The 21,229-nt window shown below is 33.0% G+C and overlaps 1 protein-coding gene across 2 annotated transcripts in view; it reads left to right on the top strand.

Annotated features, from left to right (window-relative positions):
• LOC106669466 (suppressor of lurcher protein 1-like) overlaps window positions 1–21,229 on the top strand; it is a 186,559-nt gene that overhangs the window by 135,946 nt on the left and 29,384 nt on the right. For both annotated transcript variants that reach the window (XM_024229450.1, XM_024229449.1), the window contains exons 10-11: window positions 6,304–6,490; window positions 9,315–9,505. In XM_024229450.1, coding sequence (XP_024085218.1) covers window positions 6,304–6,490; window positions 9,315–9,505 — 378 coding nt within the window. The remainder of the gene's footprint in view (window positions 1–6,303; window positions 6,491–9,314; window positions 9,506–21,229) is intronic.

The raw sequence follows: 21,229 nt of genomic DNA, 5'->3' as shown, positions 1-21,229 counted from the left end.
AATAACAAAGATATTCTCACAAATTCTAGCCCACCCTTAAAAGTGGTTTTCCTTTCACATGATTCTACAGAATAAACATTTCAAACTTTACAAATGATTTATTGTTCATTACTTTTCGAAACACCCATTTTGTCTTTTAAGGAAAAGTAAAGCATTACTTCGTAATTTTCTGTTGAACAAAATTTGATATAAAAATCATGTCGTGTTGTATTTTTTAAATATTTGAACCATATAACTGTATTTTCTTTACATGAAATTTCTTGAAATTTGACAATCTATGAACTGTTTATTTTTCTAATTTGGACGATTTGGTTTTGACTATACAAATATATTTACTATCTAACACCTTGTAATGTATTTTACATTAAACGAAAAAATTATTTGGTTGTTACCGATCATCGTGGTCTGCGAATTCTTAATGTATTGATTATTTATTGTTAGTTATGGTTATGGTTAGTTATGTATTGGAAATTTGCCATCTTTAGTGTTGGTTCTATGTACTTTCTGAGAGGGCTATAATGACTTAGTAAGTTACTGGGTATCGGTGAATCTTTTTTTGTCGATGCCTTTGCCGTATTAATTTTTTTCGGGTAGCCCTAATGAAAGTCGGTTTTTTTTTGTAATTTGTGCAGTGTTTTGAATGGGTTAAATGGTGTATGTTTGGTTGTTAATTTATGATTTTTTTACTGCTAAATGTCCTATGTTTGTGTATATCTTACAATTACAGTTTTATAAATTTTCAATTAATACTTTTTGTACGTAATCTATTGATTTCATTTTTATTTGTATTGTATTTGTATTATAATTGGTCAAGCGGATCACGAAAAATAGAGAATTTATTTGCATTGTTGATTGCCCATTATTATTTTCTATAAGATGAGTCATGTAGTTTTATTTACCATCATCGTCCCTCAATATATTTTTAAATTTGTTTTTATCTTTTGTACTACCTGTTTGATTTATTTCTCTCCGAATTTGCATGTTATGTCATATATGTATATTACTTTTGTTAAGTGGGTCGGTTTTGCCAATGTTTGATCTTAGTAGATTTCTGGTTGTGTCTGTTAATGTTGTTTTATTTTTAATGTCTTATTTGTTAAATATTCGTAATTCAGACAATTTTTATGGAATATGGTCGAAATAGTTTCTGTTTGTTTTTTATTTTGTTGATTATGTTTGTTAGGCATTATTGTGCTTATGACTTTTTTTTTTGTTCGTTTTCGTAGTTCTATTTAGTAAGTGGTTCTGTTTTTAGTCTGTCAGTTATGTATTTTAGTGCAGTCAATTTGTTTCACTGGGGGGTGAAATGAGACGGGTTGTATGATGCTATGAATATTTGGTTTTCTGCTTGATCGACTGGTAGTTAGTTGTCAGTATTAGTAGATGTTTGGACTAAAACATTTCTAATATCATTGTTTTTTTGTTTTGTCGTAAATTGTAAGTTTTTGTGTTAAAAGGTTTATGATGTTGATGTTGTTGTTGACGTCTATTGTAGGGAATATGTCAACAATGTAATATATTAGGTTGATGTTGTTTTTTGAACAGTTGTGTGTTAGTATTTCTCTTCAAACTTTTGAAAAAAAAAAAAAAAAACAATTTCTGGTGTGTGGCTAAAGATGTTAGAAATAGTTGAAGTAGGGAGAGTGTTCGTGATCCGGTTTAATTATGAAAGGATGGTTCTACTCACAGAATTCTGAAAGTAGAACCATCCTTTACATTTTAAGATAATGGTGTTTTGTTCGATCAGTATTTTCTTCATAATTGTGCGCATTCATTCTCCCAGTTTTGCAGTGAATGTCGTACTGTCCGTCGACGTTGATAGTTATAAGATTGTTGGTCAAATAAATATTTGTTTGGTGATAATTCTAATTTGTATGTCTTTGATGTTGGTAATTACGTCTGTTGACATTTTTATGTATGTGTTAATTTTGTAAGTTTTCATATTTGGCTGGTAAAAAAAATAATAATGTAATAGAATTTAAAATAGTTACAAAGCTTTAATCAACATCAGAAAAATATAATTATTTGGTGTAAATTAAAAGATTAACTGTTATAAATTTTTCCAATATCATTTAATAGTATTTCCCATCGTAATGATGAATAAAATAGCAAACTAAGAATTTAGGAACGTAGAATCATTTTGGAAATGCAAAACATCTTAGAGACTAACGATTTTATTTTTATCACAATAGAAATTTAATTAATTTAATTCAATTATTATTATGGTGAATTCTTTGTTCATTTTGTGCAAATTAAATATGAATAGAATTTACGCTATCTATGATAAATACTTTTTATATAGATATAGTTTTTGTTCTTCTATACTATATCCTTGTTATTTATTAATATGATTATACATGCTACATTATCAAACAACTTGTACGTTCAAAAGTTAGTAAAAGGTTAAATTATTAATGTTAAAGAACAAATATTTTATAAAAATATTAATTATTTACAAACATCTAAGAAAAATATTAATTAGTTTTGTTTGTTTTGTATTTCTACGATTTGTTATATAGAAACATTTAATTGAAACTTCCTTTTTTGAACGATTAATATTTTTTAAAATAAAAAATATATTAATACAGTTAAATGTACGTAATAATCTGCGATGCAAACACAATTAATAAAATGTGATGAAGTGCTTGTATTAAGTAGTTTGACAAAGTTCCAGTAAGTACAACTTGTTTTATTGACTTAGCCGTCTGGTGTGCTCGTCAGACATTCCAGATGTTAATTTACGGAGATCAAAGTGAATCTCCTTCAACGAACCGGTGTATTTATTATTTTAAATAAATCACAAGATGTTTAAAGCAGTAAAGAATAATTGGAGGAAAGGTTAAAAACGTTCAGTGATACAATATAAATGATAATTGCCAGTTTGATCAATCCGCCGTTTTAAAGAACACTACTATATGTTTATCCAAGAAAATAAGATAACCGTTATATTTGTCCCGATAAGTATTGAATTTATTGGATATTAACATATATATATATATATATATATATATATGATGTAACGCAATTACGTATAGTGTTTCCAGTCGCTATAAATTCGGCTGAACCTTGCTCCCCTCTTTTCTACGAAGCGGCCACTTGGCGGTGTGAGAGTTTAAGCTTGTGATGTATGGACTTTTAAACAACTTTTTCCCCTTTGCCGGCCGGCAAATACTCATTTTTTCCAATACACCGATAGCAATTTATGTTTGGTGTAGTTCAACAAACACATTCTCGGAGGGACGAATGAAGGAGATCTCGTTTTCACCAGGAAATGAATATTAATGATTCACACGTGTACATTTTTTTGTAAATTAGGTTTCTTGATACGGTGTAAACTTTTGATTTCTTTCAAATTATACATCGGACAAATATTAACAAATTGTGTACGCAGAAATGAAGACTTAATATTAAACAATTATCCAAATTATATTCTAATTCTAATTACTTTCATATTAATATAACCGTGCTTATTAAAATTAGAAAATAATAGGAAAAGGTAACTATTTTCTGCTTTCTCCAATAAGTCAAAACCTTCAATATAATTAGGTTTGTTTAGGGATATTGTTTATTTATAATTATTCTCTCAGTAAAGCAAGCAATATAAGATAATTTCTGCCTAAAATGCCTCTTTTTAACCAAGTTCTTTTTAACCAAGTCAAATAAAAAAATGTTATTTCTTGCGTCGATATTTTGCCATCGATACTAGTTTTTTTAATGGACCGCCACTAAGGCCGAGTGATAATTCATTATTTGCTACTCTAGCAGATCTGGATTCGAATCCCAGCATAGTCCATGTAACTCTGATTGTTAATAATATTTATTCATTTATTACATAGTTCTAACAGGGACGCAGAACAATCAAAATATAATAATATCAATAAAAACATTAGGTGAAAACCGTTAAAAACAAGTTTACTTAGTTTTACTTTTTGTACGTAGTCTATTGATTTTATGTTTTTTGTATTGTTGAGTGAGTGATCGTGATTGTTTTCTATAAGATGAGTCATGTAGTTATATTTAGCATCATTGTCCCTCAATGTTTTTATGTTTGGTGAGGTTCAACAAACACATTCTTGGAGCGGAGAATAAAGGAGATCTCGTTTCATCATGAAATGAATATATGAATATTAATGATTCACACGTGTACATTTTTACAATAACAAATTGTGTACGCACAAAAAAAGATTTAATTTTAATCAATTATCCAAATTATATTATAATTCTAATAACTTTCATAACCGGCCTTATTAAAATTAGAAAATAATAGCAAAAGGTAACTATTTTCTCCTTTCTCCAATACGTCAAAACCCTTAATATAATTAGGTTTATTTTGGTACATTGTTTATTCATAATTATTCACTCGATAAAGCAAGGAATATAAGATAATTTCTGTTTAAAATACCTGTTTTAATCAGGAGCTATTCAGTCATATAAAAAATCGATTTTTCTCGCGTCGATATTTTGCCATCGATAATAGTTTTTTTTTAAATAGACCGCCACCAAGGCCGAGTGATAACTCATTATTTGCTACTCTAGTAGATCTGGATTCGAAGTTTATTTAGTTTTACTTTTTGTACGTAGTCTATTGATTTCGTTTATTTGAATTGTTGAGTGATCATGATTGTTTTCTATATAAGATGCGTCATATAGTTACTTTTACCATCATTGTCCCTCAATGTTTTTTATGTTTGGTGAGGTTCAACGAACACATTCTCGGAGAGGTGAATGAAGGAGATCTCATTTCACACGAAATGAATATATGAATATTAATGATTCACACATGTACATTTTTTTAAATAGGGCTTCTAGGTACAGTGTAAACTTTTGATTTATTTTAAATTATACATATTGGACAAATATTAACATATTGTGTACGCACAAATAAAGACTTATTTTTTTACAATTATCCAAATTATATTTTAATTCTAATAACTTTCATACTAATATATCCTTGTTTATTAAAATTAAAAAATAATAGCAAAATGTAACTATTTTCTGCTTTCTCCAATAAGCCCAAACCCTTAATATAATTAGGTTGTTTTGGTACATTGTTTATTCATAATTATTTTCTTGATAAAGCAAACAATATAAAGTAATTTATGCCAAAATGCCTCTTTTTAACCAGGAGCTACACAGTATAATAAAAAAAAACAAAAAAACAATTTTTCTCGCGTCGATATTTAGCCATCGATAATAGTTTTTTTTCTTTTTTTTTAATGGAACGCTACCACGGTCGAGTAATAACTCATTATTTGCTACTCTAGCGGATCTAGATTCGAATCCCAGCATAGCTCATGTGACTCTGATTGGTAATAATATTTATTCATTTATTACATAGTTCTAACAGAGACGCAGCCCCGAAACAGAACAGGCAAAATATAATAACATCAATAAAAACATTAGGTGAAAACCGTTAAAAACAAGTTAACAAGCATGACCAAATTGAAAACATACAAATGAAGGGAAATCAAAAATTACAATTCACAGCGGATCAATGCACGACACATTCAAAATACGGGTAATTCTATAAACACGTATCGTGGGTGTGAAAAACTAATACACCAAAAATGTCGTAATTATATTAAAGTTAATAAAAATTAAGTTATGTCTATCCATTTTAAAAGGATTGAGTAATAAAAAAGAAAAACATAATCTTTTTCTGAAAGGTATTGGTTGAAATGAAAAAGGTAGTGTGACGAGCGGGATTCGAACCCACGACCTTCGGCTATGTTCAACCAATACCTTTCATAAAAAGATTAATTAATTGAAAGAAGTTATTTGGTCAATCAGACCACGAAATGTAATTGATTTAATAAGTAAAACGAAGTATATCTTCACGAAAGCTCTCCGTGACTATTTCATGTGTCGCCGAGAATCGGATCCTGATTATACGACATTTGAAAATTGGTAAAAAGGAAAGAAAATTCGAAAGGTAGGTTGTGATGGGGAGTTGGTGTCCGAGTTATTACTGTAGCTCAAGTGGTTAGTGCAGCGGCGAAGGTCGTCGGTTCGAATCCCACTCGTGATTTTGAGCCTTTTCATTTCAACCAATACAATTCATAAAAAGATTAATTAAGTGAAAGTAGGATATGATATTAAATTGATTATTAATTATGTACATTCGAATTCGTTAATTTTTATAAAATGTTAAAATATTAATATGCTGGTAATGTTTTTGTAATACCAAAAGTTCTTTCCATTTTACTCTGGGCTCTCTTAACATGAGAGCTATTCAGCCCACCACTTGGCAGACGTTTTTATCGATGCAAATGTTGTTTTAATGATCGTTTTTACGGTTTTCAGGATCTAGTTGCGATGTGAAGCTGAGCAGCGAGGTGACAATTAACGGGAGCATCACATCGCCAGGATTTCCAGGACATTATCCTCCGGGTACTTCCTGCCAGTACGAATTCACAGCGACTGGGAGGCAAAGAGTTCAGTTGGTATTCACTGATTTTTCCCTTTTCATGCCAGCGCAACAGCCTAAAGAGTGAGTATAATCTCGTTTGCAAAATGATAGTAATAACATAATGATAATACGTTAGTCGATGTTAAGGGAATACTCAATCATTATTGTTGAAAAATCTCGTAAAAATTTGACCGTTGAATAAATTGTCAGAAAATAGGACCGTTTAAGTAAACAAGACTAAAGACCAGATTCCCGTGCATTGGCAACTTTTATTTGCAAAATTTGAATAATACTGGAAATAATATTATTTTGATGGTACTCTCACTTTGCCGTCACCACCACGTTGAGCCTATTACTTCTCCTAGTGCACTGGCAATTCCAGGTTTTGTAATTTACGATAAATTACCGTCAGGTTTTGTGAATCACCTACCTCGGCGTGGAAGAACGGGTTCAGACCTCGGTGATTTCCTTCCAGCCATCGGTGTTGGGCAATCAGGTCCTAGATCCAAACCCATTCACTCTCTCATCAATCATTTTCTTATTTGTATACCATTCACTAATTTAGGGTGGTGGAGTACTCTTGGTTTGATATTCCTACATCACCCTTTACACCTATTATATAACAAATCTAATTGAAAGTCGACGGGTACTAAATATTCTGTACTAAACATACACGCTAATAAATATATTTACTCTCAACACCCCCTGAGGCACAGAAAAATATCACGAACATACGGATTAAAACAAACCTCTTTCTTCGAAGAATTGGAATGTTAGAGTAATATTCAATAAAAGCAAGGAAAATTTTACTGTGTTCAATTGAAATATAACGGAAAGAATTCTTTAATTGCAATTTCGATTGTTTCACAAAGAAGTAAATGTTTAGCCAAAAATGTATAGTACGGTAGCGCATATAATTAAAAGAGAAATACTAACGTTAATAATACTAGGTAGTAATTCATAAATGCAAATTAAATTATCATTATAAATAATTTCGAATTTTCCATGCCTTATTTTGTAATATTATTATTTTCACATAAATGAATTTCGTGTGTAATATATTGCATCGCTTAAATTTCGATGCTAGCGTGTGTAATATATTTTAGCTCAGATTTAACAAATAGCATTCTTTGTTCCTTTTCCCACCGGCAATAACTCACACACACGCATTACTTTTTAAACGTATTTCATAAATACGTCGCTTTTGCAATGTCACGTAAATGCAATTTGTACACGTTCTATTAATTTTTATTAAAACTTGTTTTCAAGTAGAGTTTTTAAAACGAAGGGTTAGTCATATCTTTACATGAAATAACATGTATGATTGTGCTGACAAACATTTAAATCATTGTTACTTTGTTGTTACTTGTTACTTTCTTCTATATAAATACCAGTAAAGGAAGCTCGATTGACTTTTTATTGGATCGTTTTCCTTACTTAAACAAGTGCTTTGACCAGCATTGCTGCAAGGTTCTGAGAGAGCAGCTTTTGCTGGGCTCCTTCCTAAACCGGGACTTTCGCTATCGGGTACGATCCTAAGATGTCCTAGTACTAGTTGAATAATCTAGCAACTATAACCCTAACATGAACGTAGTAGACGCCTTACCGAGGCAGGGATGACACTGCGAACGGTATTTGACTTTCCAACTACGCCCTAGGTACTTCCGGTATAGGTACAGGTCCGTTGTGTCAACCGACTCGGCTATTCTACCATACCTTTACAGAACTAAAAATAAGTTCTTTGAACGTGTTGTAATAGTGTGGCGTTTTCCGGAAAGGTGTACTTTTCGTTGGTCGCTCCACCGCACTGGAGGTTTTATACGGCGGAAATTTATGGGATTTGGAATGCGCGTCGGGTATTCTCGAAAACGATGGCTCTGTGTACTCTTGGTGGTAACCCGCAAAATGTGGATAACTGATTCGGAACATGGACAAATTGGTCTGGATGAAAACTAAGAAGCGGACGAGACGCCTATGGCCGGGAGTCCCAACCTTTGGGCTTCACTACCTCGATCCGGCCTCGTGACGCTAAAAATGCAATAAAAGAAATTGGCAGCGATAGCGAGCTGAACCAGCAGAGAAGTTTTTAAGCATCAAAAACACTGACGATATCTAGAGACCTGGTTTTGGCACTTGCCCACCGGAAGCTCGGATTCGTAGAGGAATGGTTATCCTCACCTAATTAAGAATAATCCATGCGAGGCGGCATTAGGCAAGGGCGTCCTTACCTTCGGGCCTAACCCCAGCAATCTGACCTATTGATACTAAAATTGCAATAAAATAAAAAATATAATTCAAAGAAAGTGGCAGCGTCGGTGGAACGCCGTAAGAGACCCATTTCAGACAAACGGACATTAATTTTGGGACAAACCCTCTAGTTTCTTACTATTGTTTAAGATATTTAAGAAATTTAGATCATGGTAAATTAATCTAAGGGTGTATCGTAATTTAGTGAACGGCGGCTTTGATATTTTAATGTGTTTATTTATTAAGTAAAACGAGTTTTAATTTTTAAATGATCCAAATCTTTTCATATAAATCGAATATTGTTAGAAATAAGTATAATTCATTAAATTCTACTACAGTGTTATAATTTTGCCAATATTTACTCAATCATTTCGTTCATTGGATAGTGAGGAAAGGTCTGGTCTAGTCTGGTCGGTAAAATGCCAGGAAATAATTGCAACTAGTCTTCCGAAAAAGGAGATTTTCTGGTTATTATCTTTCAAAGGTTATTGAACTATGGCAAATATAATTGGAAGAGTTGTTGCAAGAATGGACGAAGTTGTTACACGGAGTGAAAGCATTTTGAAAATAAACGTTTCAAGAGTGCCAGCTATTTTTTCCATCTGTACGGGGTAATCCGACAAAGGGTCAATTTTGAGAGATTGTTTCTTCTTTTCAGCTGCGAAGGGGTGGATTCAGTTGTCGCCTACGTCGTCCTGGACGGGAGGGTGGAGAAGATCGACAGCTATTGCGGTGTAACCGTCCCCAGGCCGATCATGTCAAACGGTCCAAGGCTTCTCATCCACTTTATAGGCGTGCACTCTTCCCGTCACGCACGAGGGTTCAGAGCCAAATATCTCTTCACGGCCAGTAAGTGCATAATTTAGCGTAATTTTAAAATATTTTAAAGTTCTGATATATGCGGACTAAGACATGAAAAATTAGGTTTTTCTCTGTAAACTGCAAAAAAATGCTATTTTCACGAAAACAGTTAACGATCATTTATCTCCGCTCATTCTTCAATAATATCATGTTAAATTAAAAAAACAAAACAAAAAACAAGAGGATGAGAACAATTACAAAAAAATATTTGGAGAGGCTACTGACGTGGGATCACTGATTTCAATTAAAATTGGCTTGGTTATACTAGATTCAGAAATATAATAATACACCATATATTATATCAGTCAATTTGTTGTTTATGATTATTTGGAGGTCATGAGAGGCGGTCTGGTGTGACGTAGGTTTTAGAATAATATTTTATTTATCGTGCCAACGTTTCGAACTTTATTGAAATCATCTTCAGGGCTCAGAGTATTTGTTTTCGGTGTAGATGTGTCATTCTTGTATATCGTGTTGCATTCGGCACTCTCAACACGAAAGACAAGAATGAGACATCTACACCGAAAACAAATACTTTGAGCCCTGAAGATGATTTCAATAAAGTTCGAAACGTTGGCACGATAAAGAAAATATTATTCAAAAACCTACGTCACACCAGACCGCATCTCACGACGTCCATATAATCATCAATTAACGGTCACTTAACACTACTCATTTGTTGTTTATGTTGTACAGGAAAATAGGATTCCAGATGGTTTCAAATTATTTTAGAACTGCCAATCATGGTACCCAATTTTATTGATGTGTAAATGTATTACGATCTCATTAAATTTTACCCTATACCGTCATAATTTTAGATCTTAGATATTGCAAAAAATTATTATTATTCGTGGTATTTTGAAACAATTTAGAAAAAAACTGGATTAGTTGGGCAGTTCCATCCATTGGGAAAGATGTAGGATTGAGCATGCGAAACCAAGCGTTTTATTCTAGAGGTTTTAATGATGGTAATGCTAATTTCTGATTCTGAATCACTCGAAAATTTAAGCCCCATTTCGAATGTAATAAATTTTGGAGAATAAGCCACAATTAAGATCCTTAAAGATAACGGCTTTACCGGCAATCGGAAATCAGTTTTATTGAATGAAAACACAATGATTCCGTTTTACACAATGGCTGAATTTTCAGAAATTAAGTTGCCTTTTTAGATCCTTGACGCCTCACTATTTGACTATGCCCTTTTTTTTTTTTTATCAAAAAAGCATATTGAAAACTTAGAGAATATGATTTTACAACGCAACATGTTTGTCATTCCTTGTTCTGAACCTAGTTTTGACGTCGTTGCAGATGGCAAACTTGTGTTTATTTCATAGTTTAAAAAAATGTTTTAAAAAACCATTCATCCTTATTTATGAATAATAATCCACAGCATCGTTTGCTTATCAATCCTATCTCTGTTTATAACCCTAACATCGTGCATTCTTACTGTTATTTCTTTTAATATCGAAGAACACTTTCTGAAAGAATGCAGATTAAAAATTATGTGGTCCATTAAAAACAATATAACAATATATATATATATATATATATATATATATATATATATATATATATATAAAACAAATATCCTCTTCAAAGATCTCTCAACGGCATTCGACACACAGTTGTCCATAAAATGTTAATTTGAAAACTTAAAGCAGTAGGTGTCTTCTATTATCTTGGTTTTCAAACTATTGGGTTGTCCGGAAAATAATGCAGGATTTTGGTATTAAACAAAAAAAAAGAAACTAGTTACTTTAAAGCAATGTTCTTTAATCAAAATAATTTCCCATACTCTCAATACATTTCTCCCAACGTGTTGGTAACTTATTAATTCCGTCTGAGTAGAATTCAGAATTTTTAGAATTGATAAAGTCAATAAATGCATTTTCCAGTTCCGTTTGATTTTTGAATATTATGTGTTGTAAGTAGTGGTCCAGGTGTCTAAAAAAATGGTAGTCAGTAGGCGAGAGGTCCGGAGAGTAGGGTGGGTGAGGCAAAGTTTCATAGCCAAGCTCCAATAATTTTTGTGACGTTACACGTGACACATGTGGTCGAGCGTTGTCATGCAACAAAATGGGCCCTTTCCGATTGACCAAAGAGGGCTTCATTACTGCCAATTTCTGATGCATGGTATTAATTTGGTTACAGTATGATTCAGCATTGATGGTTTCGCCAGGATTTAAGAAGCTGTAGTGTATTAAACCAAATGAAGCCCACCATACCGTAACCATTACCTTTTTTTGATGAGTTGGGGGCTTTGGAAAATGTATTGGAGCTTCTCCTTTGTCGAGCCACTGTCCAGAACGTCTAGTGTTATCGTAGAGAATCCACTTTTCGTCACATGTAACAATTCTGGCCAGAAATGGGTCATTTTTGTTTCGACAAAGAAGTGATGCACAAACATCAAAGCGCTGATTTTTTGGCGATCGTTTAATGAGTGTGGAACCCAATTTTCGAGTTTTTTCACTTTTCCAATCGCCTTGAGGTGGTCAGCGACGGTCGTTTTACTGACTTTGAGTTGCTCTGCAAGTTCTCGAACAGTTGTTTTGGGGTTTTCTTCCACCACTGATCGCAGAACATCATCATTAAGAGAGGAAGGCCTTCCACGACCTTCTTCATCTTCAAGGCTGAAATCTCCCTCCCGAAATTTTTTAAACCACCTTTGCACAGTGCACTCATTAACACAACCCTCGCCCCAGACTTGGTTAATGTTTCTAGCCGTTTGGGCTCCGCTTCGGCCGAGTTTAAACTCGTAAAAGAAAATCGTACGAAATTCTCGCTTTGACATTATAAGGATGACTGAATTATTTCCAAGTAGCGGAATGCTACAGAGGTAAACAAACAATATCATTTGGAAGAGGATTAATAAGTGTTGACATTCATACAAATGAGTAATCCTGTAAACGTAAACAGAATATTTTATATAGATTTTTTTTAATGAAAACTTAAAATCCTGCATTATTTTCCGGACAACCCGATATTTGTCACATCGAAACAAAGCAGTAAAAATAGGAGAATACCGTTCTGAGCCTATCTTCCGGTGTTCCACAAGTTGCTCGTCACTCCCCACCATTGCTCAATATTTTTATTAACTTCTGTTGACGACCTAAAAATATTAAGAACAATTAATTCTAATGAGGATTGCCGACTGCTTCAAGCTCACTTAAATTCACTTCATCTACGGCGCATTGAAAACAATTTATACTAAATTTTATTTTATTTTTTATTTTTTATCCCAACCAAAACCTAACATAAGGATTAATTAATTGAAAAGAATTTATTTGGTCAAGCGGACCACGAAACGTAATAAATAAGTTCCTATAGATCTAATTCTTGCATCACTTACAATTAGAACATAAACAGCTCCTATTTGTCCTCAAAAATCATCACAAATGATATTAGTGTAACCTTCAATTACACAATAGAGTTTAATACATATATTGATAAAATAAAATCCCCAAGTTTAAAAGCGCTAGGCTTTTATTTCACAATATTCAAAAGATTTAGAAGTAAATTCCATGGCATTATATTCTTCTACGGTGATATCTTCACTTGAATATTGTTCTACAGTCTCGAATCCGTGCACTGCTAATCCAAATCAGAAACTTCAGAGAGTACAAAATAAATTTTTAAGAATGGTTGTAATTAAGCTAGGAATAAACTTTCCCGATTATAACCAGTTTCAATTACAGTTATACTTAATCCCCCTAAAAACACGCAGATTACCCTTCGACTTACTAACCCTTTTTAAAATTATTAATTCATACATTGACTGTCCTCAACTTCTAAGTAATATTTACTTCTCCACTACTCCTTATCAGCTCTGTTAGCATAAGACCTTCTATATTCCAAGCCAAAATATTAACTGTGGCAAAACTCGCCGCTAGATAGAATGATGTTCTCCGCAAATGGCATCCCTCACTTACAATTATTTAATTCTTCTATTCTTAAATATTATTGTAAATAACACCATATTGTGTGGAAACATTGTAATGATTATTGGTATAAATTACAATTAATTAAGGTTTTCAGTTGAAATAAAAAAGTCAATGGGACGAGCGGGATTCGAACACACGATCTTCGGCTACATACGCCGCTGCTCTCCCACTTGATCTATCGTGACCTCGATCCATTCGGACACCAACTTCCCATCTCAACCACACCTTTTTGAATTTGCCCTCCTTTTTGTCATCTTTCAAGTGGTAGAGCAGCGGCGTATCAAACCGAAGATCGTGAGTTCGACTCCCGCTCGTGCCATTGACTTTTTTGTCTCAACTGAAAACCTTAATTAATCGTAAGATGCTGATTGGTCAAGCGGACCACGAAAATAATGAATTTAATTGGTATAAATGTTGATAGCATGATGAGTTCTTTTCATTTGTTAATTACTTGTAATACATTCATTAATTTTTGTACAAAAGTTCTAACCGTATGTAAATAACGATTTTATGTGCTTGTAGAAAAATGATTAAAATAGTCAAATTCTTTGGCATTAGGCGTTTCTGACCATTTTCTTTGGCCCATTATTTGCAGTATTTTAAGTTTCCAGTATGGATGACCAAGCTACACGTTTCAACTCCGCCAACCTAAAACGAAATTTTACAAAAACAAAATAATTGTTACGAAACGTACTGATCATGGTGATGTCGTTCTGGAGAATTTATACTGAACCATGTACATAACTATTTTGTGTTGGAGTTAAATAGGAAAAAAAAGTTTTTGATCACATCTGTCGTAGCTAGTACTTCGTCGAACGTTTGAAAAAAAATACTTTTATGAATGCAAAGAAATTTTAATTACTATTATAAAATATTAACTATTTTCTCACGAAATATGGCGTAAAGGTAAAACACGTTTCGTTACATCAAAATCCGCAAGTATGCGTCTGATGTCAACATTTTTGGCTTTGTCATCGGCTTTCGAAATTAGATTTCTTCGTTACTTGCAGTATAATTTGGAGCCAATTGTGGGCGATAGTCTTAGATTGATTAAACATTCGAATGGTTCATTATCAGAAATTGTCATTCTCATCATTAAAACGTCTCGACTAAAACGCTTGGTTTAGCATGCTTAACCAAACATTTCTTCCTCTCGATACTAGATATTTTTTTTTTGCAAAATTGTTCCAGAATATCTAGACGATTATATATTTCAGATATCAGACAGCTAAAGAAATAACATTAAGGGGTAAAGAGATTAATGAAATCGGAGTAACTGAATTTTGCAATTGTTAAGGCGTGCAACATTTGGCTTCTGTTACGTACAACTGAAGTACTGCTTGAATTGCTCGAATTTCTCCGTGCCCGTGTTATGTAAATTGCAACAAAATGGGATTCGACTAAATTAACTGAACAACGAGGGCTTCTCCGGGCCAATTTTGGCCGTACCAAGGAGTCTGGTTTCAAAAGAAAAGTATCATACCGTATTACAATCGGAATGATGGGATCGATACTCTCATGTATCGAAACCATTTACATTGTAAGGTACTAATAGAACAGAATAAAGTATAAAACTACTACAAATAAGAGGAGTGTGGATTTTTGAATTATCAATAAACGTAAGGAACGTCTTGTATAGATTTACAAGACATAAAAGATGAAAAATTACTAGAACTACGGTAAAAGTGCCCCGTACCCAGTTAGTCTGGGAAATCGTTTTACTACTTCAGTATTAATCATCAAGAAAATCAAAAAGTTAAATTTTGTAAAGCTACTATAGATGAACGAAAACGGGAAAGGAAGAAAATGAAAGAAAGAGTTGTACTGTGTATTTTAATCCAACATGAACACCAATAAAAAAATTGCCCCCACAGAAATCATGCGGAGTGAAGAAAATTGCCGATTTCTTTTTCTAATATACCATAGAAATAAGTTGTAAGGTTTTTTATTAACCCTTTAAGGACTCCATCTGGTTTTGTCAAAATCTTGACTGGAGCATTTACTGGCGGGACTGATTTTGTCGGAAAAAACAAATATTGCTGTTTACATACATTTGGGAATCTCCTTTCTTTCATGAAGAAACTGTCTCATGAGACTAATAGTTGATCGCTTTTTTCTTTCTTCGTCTGATTAATTATTATTTTCTGTACTCATCCATTTCATGGTCGATCCTTCTGTCCGCTCTTTCTTTCGTCTACAAATTTCTTTCACCTTTGAACTCAGTTTTTTGTTTGCTCTGTTCATTGCAATACCTTACTCAAAATATGGAGTGGAAAGGTAATACTACCTGTCGGCGAAAACCGATACTTTTGCGCCATCTTTAGGTGTACCGAGTGAGTCAACATAGACGCCTTGTTCGTCTATACGCAAATGGATTCTACGATCGATTTTCCCAGTAATAAACAAATATTGCCTAACTGTTTGATATATTTTGGGAAAGGTAGTGTGTTTATTTTATCAATATTTGCAGTGATTCTAGCAACCATACTTGTGTCTTGCTACGTTTAAGGCAACTCCAGTCGATTTTACCCTCGATCTAATAAGTTTGCAGATTATTAGTGGCATATCTGTATCAAATATTAATCAATAATATAAAACATCAGATATTCATGGTCTCTAGGACCGATCTGAACAGTATGTTGAATTTAAACAAAACTTCCAGATAAACGTGTCTAAGTGGGAAAAAAGAAAACTCCTCCGTTAAGAAAGGAACTATCTGCTGGTTCGTAATAGATCTAAGATGTTACCCGCAATTCCAGATAAACGTGGCTAAGTGGGAAAAAATAAAACACCTCCGTTAAGAAAGGAAATATCTGCTGGTTCGTAATAGATCTAAGATCTTACCCGCAAAACCATTATTCAGAGCCCGTGGAAAATTGGATGGGAAATGGAAAAAAACCAGAACCTTTCCAGCTGAAATTCACGCAATTGAGACATGTGCTCAGTTCAATCATGTCGGAAAGCCAGGCAGAAATTAAAGCATTAAACTCAAAATTAACTCAAAAGAAAATTTAAAAAAAATTAGGTTCAAAAAAGACGGTTATACACTACTAGATCCCAGAACTCGCATGAGTAGAAGGAATGACGAAGCGCAAGTCCTTTCTACAAAAGAGGCTGCTATGCTGATAAATTCTGGAGTTAGGAAACAATGGCATTAACTGACTGGTCACAGACAATCCAAAAATCTCCGGGAAAGCTTTGGAAAGAAAGAGACAATAGAATGCATGAATGGAAGGGGAAAAAACCCTGAATCGTGTAACACGGTACGGCAGATTCTGAAAAAAAGAGGCACTGCCACGCATCTATTATTACACTGCGGTACTACACTTTTTTTATCAGCAGGAAGAAATGCTTGGAGATTAACTTAAGCTTAAAAGAAATACAACCACTAAAACCAGGCCTATTAATCAAATTAATGATGAATTGACACTCGCCGGTTCAGGTACAGAAACAGGAATACAATAGATCTTAATGGACGCAGGGTAATAAATCTCTAGGATCGTCACATCTTCATTTACATTGTACTTCTGTATTAAAGTTGATTAAGGTATCTTACACTATATCAAATGCGTTAAGTGTATGTAATTTTTTCCAACCCTTTCACTTGTCACTTGGATGTACTGAGGCGAGTCTCGATTGGAGGCACCACCGTTGCATCAGTTAAGTGGGTTATTCTAATTCTATTTTTTTTTTTCAAAAAATAATGTATGTATTTAATTTTATTATCTTTTAGTATCATTTTTCTCATGGTTTATAAAATAAGATACTCAGTTATATGAAGAAAACAAATATTCGGAAAAAAAATATTTTGAAAGTCTTTCATACCTCAATTTACGTTCGAAAAAACATTTCATACAGTTAATTTAAATTATAATACAACTGGGGTTGAAATATTGAGCCGAAAATAAAAGTAATGCTGTTACGTCAATTGTTTACGAATTTTTTATTCACTTAAAAAAACAGTGTAAAAACGCAACAATAACACAGCATAAAGTAAATTATCAGCAAAACAATAGATACCGCGGCCGCACTTTCCGAGCACAAAAAAGGTCAATATACGACGAAAAGGGCAGAAGTTTGTTCCCCTTGGATGCTTCTTACCCTCGTGGCATCGTGCCTGTTTCGGGGTGGACGTCCGCGTTTGGCACCAGCACGAGAAAATAACCCAATACTGTATTTAATTATGTATGTTTTGTTTCTTGTGTTCTATGATTAATGAGTCTCTAGTGGAAGGAGTTTATGCGAAAATCCGTCAATTAGCAGAAGAATCCTTAAAGAAATGAACGATCGTCCAAATCGCATTCGTTTCTAGAAGGTTGAGGAAAATGCAGTGATTGCGAACATCGAAAAGCGATAAAAATTACTATAAAAAACAAAGCCTAGTAAATAAAAAGTCAAATATTGAACAAGACAGCGATGGCCCAGATATTTACATACCCAGCTTAAAGGAATATAATAGAGCAAAAATAACTATAAAGTACTTTTATTAAATAATAAAATTATTCGTGTTATTATTAATTAAATAACTTAAACAATTAAATTGTAGTGTGTGTTTAATTTATTAGACAGTTTTATCAGTAACTAACTTTAATTTTTAATCTAAACTTTTAAATCACAAAACTTTTACGTTAAAACAATTTTTTTTAGTGATGTCCTCTATAAAGATAACTATTTGTACTTAAAACTTTTCACCAAATTAGTTGTTTAATTTATTTTATTTCGATGTTGATTGGGATTCGGGTTGTGGTCTTCAAACATACAATGTTATTATATCAACGCCCAAGTTTTATTGTCTTCTTCAGGGGATCTACAGAGACATAGGGACATAATCATTTAGACAGTTATAAATTGTATAAATAGTTATAAAATATCAGTTTTTTGTTACTTACAGATACAAAGTCAAATCGTAAACACATTGCACATTCCACGATATGTATATAAACAAACTATATACATATATAATAAATAAATAAAAACCTCTTCTTAATAACAGCCTCTTACATATATAGGCATTTTTTATACGGCATATTACGGCCAAACAAAACAATATTTATCCGAACGTGTGCGGCAACATAAGTATGATTGCAATGATGAAGAAAGGCCGGGAATAGCCCAATCCAAACATACACACGCTACTAAACTTAATTTTTACTTCGATGGAGTCAAAATTGTGGCTTCTGAACAAAATACAGGTCGTAGACTTTTGAGGGAAATGATATCTATTCATCAGGACAACATGGCCTGTAATTTAAAAACAGATTTGAATAATTTATGTGTGATGTACAGTGGGATCCTAGAAAAAGATAAGGTCTCTCACAAAAGATCGTAACAATACTTGCGTACATATTTATTTATTTATTTATATATTATAACAGACTGTGATAACATAGAATTATCAATGTATTAGAAATTAAGATCTTGTTTTTAAAATTGTGGGAAATGATTGTTATCATTAGGTGATAGTGTGGGAGGAAACCTCCCACCTGATAACGTGATAAACACAATTTTCTAGTCAAACGCCTGTGATATTTATGTACAAAAAGAATATTATTTATTAGGTAATTGTTACTGGTTTTAAAAAATGCCTATATATATAAGAGGCTGTTAAGAAGAGGTTTTTATTTATTTATTTATTTATTATATATGTATATAGTTTATATACATATCGTGGAATGTGCAATGTGTTTACGATTTGACTTTGTATATGTAAGTAACAAAAAACTGATATTTTATAACTATTTATACAATTTATAACTGTCTAAATGATTATGTCTCTATATCTCTGTAGATCCCCTGAAGAAGACAATAAAACTTGTCGAAAGCTTAGGCGTTGATATAATAACATTGTATGTTTGAAGACCACAACCCGAATCCCAATCAACATCGTATGAAAGCTGGTTGATCGCACGACAAATATTATTTTATTTCATTAGTTTTTCAAAATAACTATTCATAAATACAACCTATTTGTTTATTGGATCTGTTACCAATATCTTTCATGTAATTAAAAACAGCCTTCAGTAATATAATTTTATATTAAAACTCATGAATATGGCCAAATGAAAACTCAAAAAAAGTAGTTAAATTGCCGCGATTTCAAGGAATTTATTTTTATTATTAAGAATTTTAACCAAAAATTTTAACATCTACTTACAAGATTGAAAGCTCCGGTTTCACGTATATTGTAATTGCGAAGTACATGTACAGTAACATTAGGTGAACTTTTTTTTTAATTGGCCTTATTCTTGATTCGTATTGTATACTTATAAGCTCTGTTACCAATCCGAGCCAAATTTAAAGAATATCTTAAAACCTTATGTATGTGTATAAGATAATTACTGAAAGAAAATGATGAAGAATTTTATGGGTAAAATTACGCAGATTAAGGCATATCAAAAACGAGATGGCATGATATCAAAAGAGGTTGACATTTGGTAAATTTCAAAGTCAATTTAAATCGACGTGAAAGGTGACCAATCAATCTATCAACCCGTTGTTCATGGTTCATCGTAGCTCATTTCCATATCGAAACGAAAAAATTTATACAGAGGGTGGGCCAAAAAATGAAATTTTCACTAAAAAAATTGACGGTTTTTAAGTTTCAAACTTAAATTCTTAAAATACTTCCCAATTGAAAGGGTATATATTAATCAACCTTTTGTTTATAGTTTTTCCTAAGCAACTAAGCTAATTTCCATAATCAATTATTTCTAACTGACATTCTTATTATAAATTCCGGTATATTTGTAATTATCAAATCAAATCGTACGTGGGGTATATAATAGACTAATTTCTTCGTTATGGTCGAAATTGTACGTTAAGCAAAATTGAATTATTCATCATAAAAACTGTTGTAGACGACTGCTGCCTCGTTTCTACGTAGCCTGGAGCATATATTTCAATTTTGCAACTGTTGTAAACATGGCATGTTGTCGGGCGGTGGCAAACAGCTCCCGGCTCCCTTTTGATGTACAACTTGTGCTCCACTTGTTTCCAAACGAATCCAATTAAACGGTGTCACTACCGAAACGACCGGACTGTCCGGCGGATCAACGATTTATCAAGAGTGAAGACAATGGTGCAAAGCGAAATATTGCTCCTGGTTTATATCGTCCGTCTTCGGCCGAGATCTGGGCGTTAAAGGGCCCGGGCGATTGCTCCTCTGATTTGTAGCTGGTGGGAATTTCATAGGGTTGTACAACAAATGAGGGATGCATAGATGGTGGATGGAATGGCCGACAGTTTAGATCCGAGAAATTGTATTAACACAAACATGAATGATGGAGGTTCCAACAATCTGCACGTTGGCAGAACTGTTTATAATCAATTTAGGACAATGGAAAAAAGAGGAATTAAACAAATCTTTCGTTGATCTATAATAAACATAAACGTGATGAAATTTTTTTAAACATCGCTGATTTACGATTGACACATGGTATATGAAAAAATATCCCAACTGTTAATTAAAAAAGCGACAATTATTAATAAATAACATGCTAAACTAACCTAATGCGAACTATTTGCGCCGCATAGAACAAAGTGTGGCCTTTCCTCGAGTTTGAAAGAGGTTTTACAGCACAGCAATGCCAACAGCAAGAAAGTAATCGAATATCTGTAGCAAATAAATGCATATGGTCGCCTCTAATGCTTCTTCTCCACACTTGGTTTCGTTTTCCCTTCCTGAAGTGAGTGTATTTATTGGCGAGAATGTGTGGGTCGGAATATCGAGTACACCACAGACCCAGCAAACTAGGATAGATATCTCTTTGTG

The sequence above is a fragment of the Cimex lectularius genome, unplaced genomic scaffold (genome assembly GCF_000648675.2).
Source record: "Cimex lectularius strain Harlan isolate CLEC.00 unplaced genomic scaffold, Clec_2.1 scaffold304, whole genome shotgun sequence".
Classification (NCBI taxonomy): Eukaryota; Metazoa; Arthropoda; class Insecta; order Hemiptera; family Cimicidae; genus Cimex; species Cimex lectularius.
This window is presented reverse-complemented; position numbering and strand designations above follow the sequence as displayed.